The 16,157-nt window shown below is 38.2% G+C and overlaps 1 protein-coding gene and 1 long non-coding RNA gene across 14 annotated transcripts in view; one reads left to right on the top strand and one right to left on the bottom strand.

Moving 5' to 3' along the window:
* Window positions 1-542: 542 nt before the first annotated feature.
* The window catches only part of LOC118391633 (potassium/sodium hyperpolarization-activated cyclic nucleotide-gated channel 1), a 199,281-nt gene continuing 183,666 nt past the window's right edge, over window positions 543-16,157 (bottom strand). The window contains exons 8-10 of one of the 11 annotated variants that reach the window (XR_008061339.1): window positions 1,612-4,145; window positions 1,546-1,578; window positions 543-1,413 (exon numbers count right to left, since the gene is read on the bottom strand). Coding sequence is in view for 1 of the 11 variants with exons in the window: in XM_052458543.1 (XP_052314503.1) it covers window positions 3,052-4,145 (1,094 nt within the window). In the remaining 10 variants the exon portion in view is untranslated. Of the gene's footprint in view, window positions 4,146-16,157 lie in introns of all 11 variants that reach the window. The other 10 variants (XR_008061338.1, XR_008061330.1, XR_008061332.1 and 7 more) reach the window with 10 other exon arrangements.
* On the top strand, window positions 8,071-8,935 carry LOC127906430 (uncharacterized). Of its 3 annotated transcripts, none has more exons than XR_008061344.1 (4): window positions 8,071-8,133; window positions 8,304-8,371; window positions 8,610-8,779; window positions 8,814-8,935. It is a non-coding gene; the product is annotated as an uncharacterized LOC127906430 (long non-coding RNA). The 3 variants fall into 3 exon arrangements; XR_008061343.1 differs by having other exon boundaries at window positions 8,576-8,779; XR_008061345.1 differs by lacking the exon at window positions 8,304-8,371 and having other exon boundaries at window positions 8,576-8,779.

The following is a 16,157-nucleotide window of genomic DNA, read 5'->3' as shown; positions in this document are numbered from 1 at the left end:
CGCTTTCGTTGCACACAAATAACGTCTAGACAGACAATGAACAAAACATAATCTCACAGGACATTTAACGTCAACCTTTTTTTTTTTATATAGTATCTTTTTAAGTATTTGTGAGAAGTGCATGCTTTTTATGAGACGTATTTTTTTGGGAGGTGGACTCTATCGGAAGAATGTTCACACACGTTCTGTATTGGTACTGCTCATCTTTTTAGGTGTGTCTCTAAGGGTTGGGGGGGGGGGGCTTAGATACTCAGAACCGACTGATGGAACATGTTTGGCGCCATGAAGATTGTGACTCTAAAACCATGAAAGGTGGTTGTCTGTGAGGGACAGATCATACTAATTACTCACATGGTTACTATACACAATACATGGAGGGGGGTCGTCTCTAGCAAACATACACATCAATTCATAAGCACGTCAAATAGTCTGCAACCACATGAGGGTAAAGCTGTGTTAGAATGACTGACCTTAATGAATTATCTCAAAGTTTAGTCACATTTCTGGATCCCCCCCCAGGACACTAAATAAATAAGCTTAAAAACATTGTAATTTTGTTGATATTGTTACAGTTACTATGATGGATTCAGACACACAAGAGACAGAAACCTTAATGCAACCCAGCATATGTTGCTCTCGCTCTGATTCACACACGGTGATTGTTTTTAAAATGGGGCCCAAACACTTGCTTTATAACATGACCTACTCAAAAAGAGAGGTGTCTGGAAAAGGTCATGTCAGTCTTCTTCAACATTAACTTTGACTGGAAAATTCATACGGCAAGATTGCAAACCTACAGCAGATGGGCATATTGCAGAAAAAGACTGAATTCATACATTTTCTGTCGGTATGAAAACTTTCCTTTCCATCCCACTGCCACACTAGAAGATCACATTATTTGAAAACATGATATGGAAGGTGAATCAATGAAATGAAATATGAAAAAGACATTTAAAAAAAAAAAAAAAAACATAAAGCCTGACTAAAACATCCAAACAGGCCGTCCGTCCGTACCCCCGGAAATCAAAAGGTGTCAAAACTAACTAAAAGATTTGGAGTCCAGATGGGATAGATTCAACAATGATTCATATTTACAGTAATTCTAAAGTGTCACATTGTGTATGGGTAGTCAAACATACAGAAACTCTTAATTGCTGTAAGGAATGGGTAGGTTTACTCACCCAGCACACCCACAGTAAGAAAAACACACTGTAAAAGGGTATTACTGTATTGTGTAGCGTGTGACTGAAATAAAATATAGCATCTCTACAAATAACATGTTTTCAAAGGAGATGTACAATACAAGGGAGACGTGTTTGACGTGTAAAATAACAGGTGTTACGGAGTCCATGCTACAAATGTGTTGAAAAGTGTTGAAACCTCAGCGTTAAATGTGTTGAAAAGTGTTGAAACCTCAGTGTTAAATGTGTTGAAAAGTGTTGAAACCTCAGCGTTAAATGTGTTGAAAAGTGTTGAAACCTCAGCGTTAAATGTGTTGAGAAGTGTTGAAACCTCAGCGTTAAATGTGTTGAGAAGTGTTGAAACCTCAGCGTTAAATGTGTTGAGAAGTGTTGAAACCTCAGCGTTAAATGTGTTGAAAAGTGTTGAAACCTCAGCGTTAAATGTGTTGAAAAGTGTTGAAAACTCAGCGTTAAATGTGTTGAAAAGTGTTGAAAACTCAGCGTTAAATGTGTTGAGAAGTGTTGAAAACTCAGCGTTAAATGTGTTGAAAAGTGTTGAAAACTCAGCGTTAAATGTGTTGAAAAGTGTTGAAAACTCAGCGTTAAATGTGTTGAAAAGTGTTGAAAACTCAGCGTTAAAAAAAATATTTAATCCCTCATTCGCTTCTTTTGCTTGCTAGATGGTTAAAATGAAGAAAGAAACAAGGACTATGCAGACTAATGAAGATTCTCAGTTTGACAGGCATTTCTCAGTGTCAAGTAGTGCTTGCTATTGCGTTAAGGTTTTCTTATCTCTAATGAATATATGCATTGTTGTCACTTATTAACTTTTTTTTCTCACATATAGACGATGATGAAGATATCAAGGTTCCTGAAAGAAGTAAGACATTGTTATGATTGAGAATGCACCACACAGTATCTGTAAATACTAGATCTACAAAACTATTTACAACACACATATAGATAATCTTTATATCACAGTCTATTGCATAATGGTGATAATCTTTAGTTTATAAATATTATAAATGTACACATAGTTTTGTTAAGCAACATTACATAACGTCTATCACTGTCTGAAATTAGGACTAAAAACAGCATCATCCATTCTTCGCTCACATCATCCTTCTACAAACAAAAAAAGAGCATCACTTCTATTTACATCATTCCTTTGGACCCATAACACTGTCGTGGTGTTCACCGACCACTGTGTGAGGACACTGTGGCTCAAGAGGATGTATTGCTGAGAGCAATGGAACACCTAGCTATTGTACCTGTGTTGATTGCTAAGATTAAGGTCCCACAAGTTCTGTCATTAGATTTATGTTTGAGTGTGTGCTTCTTTTTTTTGACAGTTTCAAGGTTCGCTTGCGTCAGTTATTCCACAGTGGTGACAAAGCTGCGTAATGTGAGAAGATATTTTACTTCCTCTTCTCGCAGGTACAAAAAAAAAAAATCCAAAAGTCATCTGTCAGGATTCATCACGATGCATTCCAGTTTACAAAAACAGAAAATAACAAACAACCCCCCCTCTCTCCATACATTTGATATCTATATTTATATTTTTTGGAAAGGAAGACTCATGTTTATATACTAGAGCTTTTAAATAGTCTTTGCCAAATATTCTAGTTGGATTTACACACATATATATATATATATATATTTATTTAATATACATTCTTAAATGTAGGGAGAAATGTGTCTAAAATATAATACAAGGGCAGTCTGTACAGGAATTCCTTTCGGCTAATTTTTTTTTTCTGAAGAAAATTTTTGAGAAAACAAAAAAATACTCAAGTTCATCTTTATCTTTTTTTTGTATCTCCATTTAAAAATTAAATAAAACAGAAGTTTAAAAAAAAGAAAAATGGGATCATAAATTTGATGCGAACCGCATCTTATCTTGCTCGGTCTCTGTACTGCTTAAGGTAGAATCTCTTCTAGAATCTCTCCTAGAACCTGTGGAATCCCTGTGCTGGGCTGCAGAGGACACCGCTCGCATCGGAGGCAACGTTCCTGATGACATCTGGCGGAACAGGTTGACCCTCTGGGGCACTGTGGTGCGGAGACCGCTCTGTATACCCATACCCTGGACCGCAGGCACCGGCGGGGCAATGGAGGCCAGGGAGTCCCCGGACGCTGCAGGGTGCGCTCGGGGCCCCAGGGACGTGTCGTGGGGCAGGGAGGGCTGGGAGGCAGAGAGGTGGCGCACGTCTCGACTCAGGCTTCCCGACTGGAGAGCATGGCTGGCCTTGTGGAGGCTGTCACTCCTCTGAGGTGACGGGATTTGCTGCTGCTGTTGTGGTTGTTGTGTTGCTGAGGAGGCCGCAGCTCCTCCTGGTTGCTGTGGCTGTGGTAGTGGTTGCTGCGGTGGTAGGGCAGTAGGCAGCGGCTGCTGGATAAGGGAGAGCTGGGAGGCGGTGGGCGAGCCGTACTGGAAGCTGCGGCCCGCCAGCCCAGGGGTCTGCACGGGTGGACTGCACACCGCCGTGGTGAAGGATACCGGGGACATGATGGACCCTTGCTGATGGAGAGAGAGGGGAGTCTGGGGGACGGGCGAGGATGAGTTCAGGTTGCCGTGGATGACACTGGGGACAGGATAGACACCCTGCGCCGAGGCTGGCAGGATGCGGGCGGTGGCTGCGGTGGAGGGGGCGATGACGGCCGAAGCACTGTAGGTCAAAGAGGTGGCTGACTGCTGGAACTGGTTGTTGCCCAGGGCAGTGGTGTAGGGCGGCTGAGCCGGCGAGTTAATGATGGAGTTTCCAGATATCGGGGTGGTGTTCATCCCTGTGACCGACATCCCTGTGACCGACATCCCTGTGACCGACTGCTTGCGGTCCACCATCATCACCATCTCCCTGTCCTGCCGGATTATCTGCTTCAGTATTTCGTTCTCCTGCGTGTTGAACACCCCAGCGTTCAGATCCTTCTGGAACTTCTGCAGGAGCAGGCTGTTCTTCTTCCCTGTTAGGAGGAGATCAGTTAGAGGTTAGGTTGACTTAAGCCGTGATAGACATGGTAGCATATTAACACACCGCAGGGTGGATGTTATGGTGTGGGTTGTTATGGGGTAACAGTGAGTAGAAATGAGAGTGACTATGGTATGAGTATGAGGACATCTGAGTGAGAATTCTGTATTACCAAACTACTGTACATAGTTGATACCTAGTACATTGAGTTTTAAGATACTAAGAGGTAGTAGGTGAAAGGTAATATATTCATATAGATATATATTAGTATTAAGATTTAACAAACATTACCAGTCAAAAGTGTGGACACACCTACTCATTCAAGGGTTTTTCTTTATTTGTACTATTTTTTACATTGTAGAATACTAGTGAAAACATCAAAACTTTGAAATAACTCATATGGAATCATGTTGTAACCATAAAAAAGGGTTAAACAAATAAAAATATATTGTATATTTGAGATTCTTCAAAGTAGCCACCCTTTGCCTTGATGACAGCTTTGCACATTCTTGGCATTCTCTCAACCAGCTTCATGAGGTAGTCACCTGGAATGCATTTCAATTAACAGGTATACCTTGTTAAAAGTTCATTTGTGAAATGTCTTTCCTTAATGCATTTGAGACAATCAGTTGTGTTGTGACAAAGTAGGGTTGGTATACAGAAGATCAACTCCATATTATAGCAAGAACAGCTCAAATAAGCAAAGAGAAATGACAGTCCATCATTACTTTAAAACATGAAGGTCAGTCAAACCGGAAAATGTAAAGAACTTTGAAAGTTTCTTCAAGTGCAGTCGCAAACACCATCAAGCGCTATGATGAAACTGGCTCTCATGAGGACCGCCACAGGAAAGGAAGACCCAGAGTTTCCTTTCCTGCAGAGGATAAGTTCAATAGAGAAGCTGCACCTCAGATTGCAGCCCAAATACATTTTTCACAGATTTGAGGTTTTTGGTTCCAAACGATGTGTCTTCGTGAGACGCTGAGTAGGTGAACGGATGATCGCCGCACATGTGGTTCCCACCGTGAAGCATGGAGGAGGAGGTGTGATTGTGTGGGGGTGCCTTGCTGGTGACACTCAGTGACTTATTTAGAATTCAAGGCACACTTAACCAGCATGACTACCAAAGCATTCTTCAGCGATACGGCATCCCATCTGGTTTGCGCTTAGTGGGACTATCATTGGAAAGCATTTCTCATGAAGCTGGTAAAGAGAATGCTGAGAGTGTGCAAAGATGTCATCAAGGCAAAGAAAGGGTGGCTACTTTAAAGAATCTAAAATCAAAAATATATTTTGATTTGTTTAACACATTTGTGGTTACTACATTATTCCATATGTGTTATTTCATAGTTTTGATGTCTTCACTATGATTCTACAATGTAGAAAATAGTCAAATAAAGAAAAACCCTTGAATGAGTAGGTGTGTCCAAACTTTTGACTGGTACTGTGCATTTGGAAAGTCTTCAGACCCCTTGACTTTTTCCACATTTTGTTATGTTTTGTTGAATTGTTTTTTCCCCCTCATCAATCTACACACAATATCCCATAATGACAAAGCAAAAACAGGATTTTAGACATTTTTGCAAATGTATTAAATATTAAAAACGGAAATATCACATTTACATGGACCCTTTACTCAGTACTTTGTTGAAGAACCTTTGGCAGTGATTACAGCCTCGAGTCTTCTTGGGTATGACGTCACAAGCTTGGCAAACCTGTAATTGGGGAGTTTCTCCCATTCAAGTCCGGGCTCTGGCTGAGCAGCTCAAGGACATTCAGAAGTCTCTCCTGCATTGTCTTAGTTGTGTGCTTAGGGTCGTTGTCCTGTTGAAAGGTGAACCTTTACCCTAGTTTGAAGTCCTGAGCGCTCTGGAGCAGATTTTCATCAAGGATCTCTCTGTACTTTGCTCCGTTCATCTTTCCCTCGATCCTGACTAGTGTCCCAGTCCCTGCCACTGAAAAACATACCCCACAGCATGATGCTGTCACCACCATGCTTCACCGTAGGGATGGTGCCAGGTTTCCTTTAGATGTGACGCTTGGCATACAGGCCAAAGAGTTCAATCTTGGTTTCATCAGACCAGAGAATCTTGTTTCTCATGGTCTGAGAGTCCTTTAGGTGCCTTTTGACAAACTCCAAGTGGGCTGTCATGGGCCTTTTACTGAGGAGTGGCTTCCGTCTGGCCACTCTACCATAAAGGCCTGATTGGTTGAGTGCTGCAGAGATGGTTGTCCTTCTGGCAGGTTCTCCCATCTCCACAGAGGAACTCTGGAGCTCTGTCAGAGTGACCATCGGGTTCTTGGTCACCTCCGTGACCAAGGCCCTTCTCTTGCGATTGATCAGTTTGGCCGGGCGTCCAACTGATGATGGAGGCCACTGTGTTCTCCACTGTGTTCTTCTGTAGCATCTTCAATGCTTCAGAAATATTTTGGTACTCTTCCCCAGATCTGTGCCCCGACACAATCCTGTCTCTGAGCTCTACAGACAATTCCTTCGACATCATGGCTTGTTTTTTGCTCTGACATGCATTGTAAACTGTGAGACCTTAAAAAGACAGGTGTGTGCCTTTCCAAATCATGTCCAATCAACTGAATTTACCACAAGTGGACTCCAATCAAGTTGTATAAACATCTCAAGGATGATCAATGGAAACAGGATGCACCTGAGCTCAATTTAGAGTCTCATAGCAAAGGGTCTGAATACTTAAGTAAAATAAGGTATTTCAGGTTTTTTATGTTTAATACGTCATTATTATTATAATTTTATTTTATTTTTATTATAATACCTGTTTTCTCTTTTGTCATTATGGGCTATTGTGTATAGATTGATGAAGGGAAACAATGATTGAATCAATTTTATAATAAGGCTGTAATGTAACAAAATATGTGAAACGTCTAGGGGGTCTGAAGACTTTCCCAATGGACTGTACGCGTGTATGAAAACACCCTCAAATAAAAGGTGACATTTTGTACTGTTGCATCATACAAAACATTTGATGTCACATCCAAAATGCTGGAGTATAGAGCCAAATGAAAAGTTTTAGCTTCTCTGTCAAAATCAATACTCAGGAGAGTGTTCCTACCCAAGAATAAAGTGTATTAGATTCTAATCATTTTCACAAATACAATTATATGATATAATTCTAAAACACATTGAGTTCACGCCTTGGCTATACATTCAGTAGGACAACAGTTAAGCTATGCACTACCAAATACACACTGGAAGGATTCAACCACTACTATTACAAATATTTCAACACTATAGGTCCCAACTACTAAACCATATTTCTTCAATGGCAGTTCAGTTTAGTGACATGAAGTTACCGCAATAAAAATATAATTGCAAGTCATAATCGTCAGTGTTTATTAATTTCGTCTTGTTTTTTTTATATATATTTTTTTACATTCAAAAGCTTTTTTATGTTTGACTAATTAATTTCTTTAGTATGTTCATTTAAAAAGAATGGAATAGCTCTAGTCCTCCTGCCTGCTGGCTATGAATGAAGAGAGGTGTAAAGATTTATTTCTAGGATGTATTTGTTTTGGAGTGTTGACCTTTTCCTCACCATTGCTGAGAAACTCTCTTGGTTAGTAAGGATGACAGATTACGATTCTGGAACTGCTGGTAGCTTTAACAAAGGCTCATCAATCTTTTAAACAGAGATGTTTTCTTTTCCTCTGTGTACTGCTAATGGTGCTAAGGCCTTACAACCTTCACTATTCAAGGATGCAGACATTTTATACTGGCAGGTATGTCTTTAACACTGGACTTCTTCGCTGATAGAGAGCACATCATAAAGCACATATCTGCAGGTTAAGCAGAAGTATAGTTGGTATATATCTGCAGGTTAAGCAGAAGTATAGTTGGTACATAGTACCAGGTTAAGCAGATGTATAGTTGGTATATATCTGCAGGTTAAGCAGATGTATAGTTGGTACATAGTACCAGGTTAAGCAGATGTATAGTTGGTACATAGTACCAGGTTAAGCAGATGTATAGTTGGTATATATCTGCAGGTTAAGCAGAAGTATAGTTGGTACATAGTACCAGGTTAAGCAGATGTACTATTGGTACATAGTACCAGGTTGAGCAGGTGTATAGTTGGTACATAGTACCATGTTAAATAGATATGTATTTGGTACATAGTACCAGGTTAAGCAGATGTATAGTTGGTACATAGTACCAGGTTAAGCAGATGTATAGTTGGTACATAGTACCAGGTTAAAGAGATATGTATTTGGTACATAGTACCAGGTTAAATAGATATGTATTTGGTACATAGTACCATGTTAAGCAGATGTATAGTTGGTACATAGTACCATGTTAAGCAGATGTAAAGTTGGTACATAGTACCAGGTTAAGCAGATGTACAATTGGTACATAGTACCATGTTAAATAGATATGTATTTGGTACATAGTACCAGGTTAAGCAGATGTATAGTTGGTACATAGTACCAGGTTAAGCAGATGTATAGTTGGTACATAGTACCAGGTTAAGCAGATGTATAGTTGGTACATAGTACCAGGTTAAGCAGATGTATAGTTGGTACATAGTACCAGGTTAAGCAGATGTATAGTTGGTACATAGTACCAGGTTAAGCAGATGTATAGTTGGTACATAGTACCAGGTTAGGCAGATGTATAGTTGGTACATAGTACCAGGTTAAGCAGATGTATAGTTGGTACATAGTACCAGGTTAAGCAGATGTATAGTTGGTACATAGTACCAGGTTAAGCAGATGTATAGTTGGTACATAGTACCAGGTTAAGCAGATGTATAGTTGGTACAGGAACTTTTCAAAGCAGCTATTTAGAAGAAGAACAAATGTTGTGTTAAAATACAGTAATTCACATATTGAAAATTAAAGGCGGATTTGAACAGTTTTCCCCTTTTCAGGGAACATTTTGACTAATGCTTTATTTTGGTATTCCGTTTCATCTAAAGTAAGCCTTTTCGAAATGTCATCCTTTACAGAATACAGTGCTAGTGGCATTTTCATTTCGACCATATTCTGTACAGCCTCTCTGTTGACATATGGCCAGCTGTACAGACGGCCGGGTCAACGGCGGGGCAGTGGCAAACTGTTTGTGGCAGGCAGACGTATCCATAGGGACAGGATGTTAACATTCGTAGCTTTGTGTGAAAGAGAAGAAAGGGTCAAGGGGATCAATAGATTCCTTCGTGAAGGTAAGTGTTGGCTAGACGTGTCCATCCCTAGGGTCAAAAGGAACCCTATTCCCTTCATAGTGCACTTCCCATAGGGCTCTGGTCAAAAGTTTTGTAGGTAATAAGGCACCATTTTGGGACGTAGCCCAACTCTCTGTTATGCCACACATAATGCCTCACCATCCAACACAAAGCAATGACCGCCAGGGCCAGCCCTGGGATGAGCATTGGCAGGTGGATCAGGCGTGATTGATTCTGTCCTTAGACTGGGTAAGCTTTGTGTGAGAGACGATGAGTCCCTTATCAGTCATTCCAAGGAAGCCGATCAGTCATTGGCTTGGCTGTGATTCTCTTGGATGTGGACCAATGACAGAGCTGAACACTAGGGAAGTGGCTAGACGCTAACGCTAACACCAGACACTGACTGCAGGGTATACCATAGACTTACATGACGTCAGTATACATTGCTGAACAGAATGCTTCACGATTAAACTCTGGATGGGGAGGAGCACAACACAGACATGTTATTGTGGAAACACGAGGTCATGGGATGGAGGAGTGCCCTTGTAAAGTCACGTACAGTATATTTACAGTCCAGTACAGTCAAATCTCACACAGCTCAGTAAATGCTTTGACTCTGATCAAATGGAAGCTGAGGTCTGTGGAGATAATGTATTGGTGCATAATAGAGTGATATTATGCAGTAAGACAAATAGGTTTAACCACTACCGTTAAACTGAGGGAATTGGACATGGAAATGACTAGAAACGTGGACTGCACTGACAGTGGAGGGATACAGTGAAAACCTTGAGCCACAAGAACACACTTGTTTTTCAATGGGTTTCCTGTTCTTAAGTGTATTAATTATAGGTCATCGGGTGTGTTTAAACATGTTGATTTACAGTAGATCTACTGTTTAAACACTGCTTAAAACCTTCAACTTTGAATACCCGTATTTGTGTTACATTTTCTCTTTCTCAACGTACTTAGCGTCTTTTTAGAGGTAACTTCCCAGTTAATATTGAAATGAATAGGTGTTGTTTATTAAAGATGACCCTTCAGTGTTACATGAACCATACTGAAATGTCATGAACCAAACTGAAATGTGGCTATTTCAGTGGCTATTTCAGTGGCTATTTCACAAAGCATTTTGTATTGTGCTGTATTGAACTAATGGTATGGTGACAAACTGGTTGAATAATGTTTTTTTCACTTCATTTCAATAACAAAAAAACATTGATGATGTTGAATCAACGTGAAAAACGAATTGGATTTGCAAAACGTCATTAACAAAACGGAATTTCATATTTTTTTTCACCCAACTTATAACTTCAATGACATTGGATTTAAAAAAATAAAAAAAAACGTAAAAATTGAATTCACGTTAGTTGACAACTCAACCAAATGTAAATCAAAAGTAGAAGTTAAAACGACGTCTGTGCCACGTAGGAACTGTCAATCCTGGATGTGAGGGCCCAAGGGGAAATAAACACCACACCAATTAAGACGCGAACAGTTTAAAACTAAACTGAAACAAAAGACGGTTAACAGAATTAACAACAATCAGAATGATACAAAACATTAACGCTGGTTCTAACCAACAAAGCAAAGAAACACAATGATCTTGTTATCTCTGTGTGGTGTCAAACTTGTAACTACTTTTGAGCATAAAAATTAAAACCCAGAAACCTTTGCTGGTAGCTGATATCAAGAAAACAAACTTCAGTTGTTTCAAATAAGCAAAGAAACATTCTTGTTGCATCCCATTTGAAAAGCTACTTATCCCCTGAGTGCCGCTATACTGATGAGATGTGTAGAGAAATAGTACACTAAACTAAGCCTATAGATTAATGCTCATGAACTTTATTTAGACTGTGGCTATTAATCAATTAGGAGATTAATGATTACTGACCATAAGGCTCGTTAAATGTATACTCTAGGCTTTCACACATTTCATTGGTTATCTAACCGACTAGTCCGTGCAGGTAAATCCCTGCCCATGGTAATTACTGAGAAGGGACGTAACAGAACAGTGAGGAGTTTACGGAGCAGTACACAGAGCTGAAAAACCTCACCAGGTGGCTGCTTGGTGTGACGTCAGCCCAAACTCTAAAAATAGGAAAAGCATAAAGCTGCTTAGGTTTTCTCTCATGTCACTCTGACCTTTGTACTAAAACAAAGACAACGATCAGCTCAACAAATACACTGTAGTCATTTTCTCAATTATTCTATTTTTTTTTTCAACAACAACAAAAAAAAAGTGGCTCCATCACAAAATTCACAATTCATGTCAAACTGGAATCAACTTGAACCGTAATAATTCTGAAATAAATGAAAAACATGTATTTTTTTAAACAGATGAAAATGTATTCCTTAGACTCAGCATATCGGTTTAGTTGCATTGATAGAATCCAAGTACTGTCCAAAATGTCTACAGAAACAATATGGCATGTAAACATTCAATCAATATTCCTTTGTTTTAGTTTACCTCTGTCAAATGACTACTTATAACATTTACCTGTATGTTGACAACAAAGATTATGTTAAACCTACTGTGGGGGAAACCTTCGTCTATAACTTTAGGTTTCTTTTCAATGGAGGAAGAAGGAATTCACCTTGGGAATGAATGTAACACTGTGAGTTCATGTTCTGGAAAATGTATTTGAGAACAAATTAATTTTAGTGCGTCTGGTTCATTTCCTCCGGCTGTGCGAATATTGAAATTGGAATAAAAGGGTTTACCTGCTGCCTATTCGTCGGCCAGGACACTCTTGAAAACGAGATGTGCTCATCTCAAGAGGGACTCCTGGTCAAATCATTGTTTTTTTAGATAGAGATACAATCAATTGTGCAACATGTTATTTGTTCAAATGCATGGTTCTTCTTTTCTTTAAAGAACCAACCAGACAAGCACTTGCAGTCCAAGTCCATATATAAACGAGACATCCAGCACTGATCATGACATTGTATTTTCCCTTGTATGAGACAAAACCCCCCCTTTTTTTTTTTTTTTTTTTTTTTTAAAGTCCAAATGAACAAATTCATTTCATAACACTTACTGATTTAGGAGAAGTGTTTTTTTTAACAGCCGGCAGCAGCTCTTTGTGTTGAAACGGAATATGATGTGACACATTGGCTGGTTGTTTACAAAAGCCAACCTTATTCTCTAGTGAAAAGGGCAAATGTAATTCACGACCACCACAGAGGTCAAAAGGGCAAATGTAATTCACGACCACCACAGAGGTCAAAAGGGCAAATGTAATTCACGACCACCACAGAGGTCAAAAGGGCAAATGTAATTCACGACCACCACAGAGGTCAAAAGGGCAAATGTAAATCACGACCACCACAGAGGTCAAAAGGGCAAATGTAATTCACGACCACCACAGAGGTCAAAAGGGCATACGTTTCAGAGGGTAGTGTAGACAGAATCTACAGGGCAATGGAACTGATGTACAGTACTATAGCCAGTTGGTCAAAGCTATGAGAGGAATCATTCACATTTCCAGAAGAAGGTACATTCAGCGCTATGACAACATACCATGTTTAGCTAATAGACTATTAATTTGCTCTGATTGGTCTATCCCAACCATGTTTTATCGATTGATTAATTGACTTGCCTGTCACAATAGTATTGCAATGTTGATTCAACACAAGGGGTGCAAAGCAATTCAATGTCAACATGCCTGAGACACAAACAAAGATACCAACTTAAACTCAATAAACCAACAAAGAAGAAAGAAAACAACATACCAACTTAAACTCAATAAACCAACAAAGAAGAAACAAAACAACATACCAACTTAAACTCAATAAACCAACAAAGAAGAAAGAAAACAAACATACCAACTCAAACTCAATAAACCAACAAAGAAGAAACAAACCAACATACCAACTTAAACTCAATAAACCAACAAAGAAGAAAGAAAACAAACATACCAACTTAAACTCAATAAACCAACAAAGAAGAAACAAACCAACATACCAACTCAAACTCAATAAACCAACAAAGAAGAAAGAAACCAACATACCAACTTAAACTCAATAAACCAACAAAGAAGAAACAAAAACCAACATACCAACTTAAACTCAATAAACCAACAAAGAAGAAACAAAACAACATACCAACTTAAACTCAATAAACCAACAAAGAAGAAAGAAACAACATACCAACTTAAACTCAATAAACCAACAAAGAAGAAACAAACCAACATACCAACTTAAACTCAATAAACCAACAAAGAAGAAAGAAAACAAACATACCAACTTAAACTCAATAAACCAACAAAGAAGAAACAAACCAACATACCAACTTAAACTCAATAAACCAACAAAGAAGAAACAAAACAACATACCAACTTAAACTCAATAAACCAACAAAGAAGAAACAAAACAACATACCAACTTAAACTCAATAAACCAACAAAGAAGAAACAAACCAACATACCAACTCAAACTCAATAAACCAACAAAGAAGAAACAAAACAACATACCAACTTAAACTCAATAAACCAACAAAGAATAAACAAAACAACATACCAACTTAAACTCAATAAACCAACAAAGAAGAAACAAAACAACATACCAACTTAAACTCAATAAACCAACAAAGAAGAAACAAACCAACATACCAACTCAAACTCAATAAACCAACAAAGAAGAAACAAACCAACATACCAACTTAAACTCAATAAACCAACAAAGAAGAAACAAAACAACATACCAACTTAAACTCAATAAACCAACAAAGAATAAACAAAACAACATACCAACTTAAACTCAATAAACCAACAAAGAAGAAACAAAACAACATACCAACTTAAACTCAATAAACCAACAAAGAAGAAACAAACCAACATACCAACTCAAACTCAATAAACCAACAAAGAATAAACAAACCAACATACCAACTTAAACTCAATAAACCAACAAAGAAGAAACAAACCAACAGGAAATAAATACAGACCACAAGCTTAATCCAGGTTTGAGACAACATTTGCACACTATCGTTCTGCAAATTCAACTTGTTTTTATAAAAATCTTCTCACAGTATCTGTTATATTTAAAAGACACTGGGTACCTGTACACAAAAAAACTCCCATCATATCGCCCCTTTTTGGTAATAGTTGTTGATAAAGTGCCTGAGCAAAATGGAAGTTTGTTAAATATAGAATTTACAATAACTTTCTGCTATTATATATCAAATGTTTGGCCATGCAATTCCAACAAATATCCCAGAGTTCCAGTTGAATACCCTCACCATGCTTTATGCATGTGATGACAAATATCCCCAACCACTCCTATCCAATTCCTATATTCCTACGGTAATGATCCATGACTCTTTAATGCTTTACGCTCATAGTTTCAAACTACCGGTCATTTGAATAACATGAGAATATTTGTTGATGTAATGTCATAATTGTAATGTTAACTTTAACATGCCATAAAGCATGTTTAGTAAATAATCTTAAGATTTATACTATACTATTTATATCTAGTCTTTATATCTATTCTTTTACAGAGGGGGAGTTGGACGACTCCTTTCAATTATGTGTGATTTATTTAAAAAATATATCATTAGAATTTAATATTTGAAACAGCTAATGTTTCTTTTAAATAAACTCCTTATAAGTTATTTTAAGTTATATGTTTCTTATTGGTTCAAACCAGGTGGGCCAAGTCTGGCTAAAATCCATCAAGAAAGTGGACATTTTAAAGCAGAAAGTAATTGAGGAGAGGGCTAGGGATTAAATGGTGGCAAAAATAATGTGTACATTATAAAAGTAGACCTCACATGGAGAAACAAACAATTCTGACATCCCTACTAAGCTCACTTCAAAAATTAAGCATATCTATGCAGAAACCAAAAGTTGAGAAAAATAATATAGCTGATTTCTAAAACGTTGCATACGACATCAGTTAGTTAACTTCGAACTTCTGTCAAAATGTGAGACCTGACAAAAAGGCACTTGTAACGTAATAAATATAGCTTACCAAGCCACCTGCTGTATTCTGTCCTTTAATAAAGATAAAAGATTATAGACTTTTCATGGAAACAGAATGGCCGTCTTAGGACAAAGAGTACATACAGTACACACAATATGAAAAGGGTGGTTTCTCAATACGGATGCATTACCTATATGCATTACTAGTGCAATATTCTACAAGCATTAGATGCTATATGCTTTCTTCTCCTTATGAGTGTGTGGCCATGATGAAATGTGAATTTTATAGGCAACCTCTCCAGATAACTATCAGACAATATTTGTAGCATCAAAGCAGCCAATTGATGAGAAACAGTTAAACCAGATTATATCAGAATATTTCCCAAATATTAATTATAGTACAAATCTAGTACATTATGAGCATAATTATTTAAAAGGGAGAAGTTATTTAGGAAAAACAGCATAAAAAAGATGCCCTGGTTGCATTACATACATGTGCCCCTTTTTTCAGTCATTCAAATAATTATGTTTCTATCTGATTAATTGATTATCTTTCTTTATGACTTTAGTTAAATTGTCACTAATAACGGCAACGTTTGTCTATGTTTCTCTAACAAATGAAAGGAACATGGCTTGGCAGGAACCAGAGTGAGAGGTGAAGGAACTGGCCGTGTACAGTAGCTAGGGTTACAACATTTAGTAGATTCCACAAATTTCCGAGTTTTCCAGAAATCCAGGTTGGAGGATTCTCATATCTCCTGATTATTCCCTCCTGATTCCAGGAATATCCCATCCGAGATTTCTGCAAAGCTGGGGAATTTTGGGAAAGTTGCCAGACGCTAAGGGGAGTCATATAATGTCTACAAGCCGTGCCTGTCAAGCCGGATCAAGCCT

Source organism: Oncorhynchus keta, chromosome 12, assembly GCF_023373465.1.
Source record: "Oncorhynchus keta strain PuntledgeMale-10-30-2019 chromosome 12, Oket_V2, whole genome shotgun sequence".
Classification (NCBI taxonomy): domain Eukaryota; kingdom Metazoa; phylum Chordata; class Actinopteri; order Salmoniformes; family Salmonidae; genus Oncorhynchus; species Oncorhynchus keta.
The sequence above is the reverse complement of the archived record's forward strand: the minus strand, read 5'-3'. Positions and strand labels throughout refer to the sequence as shown.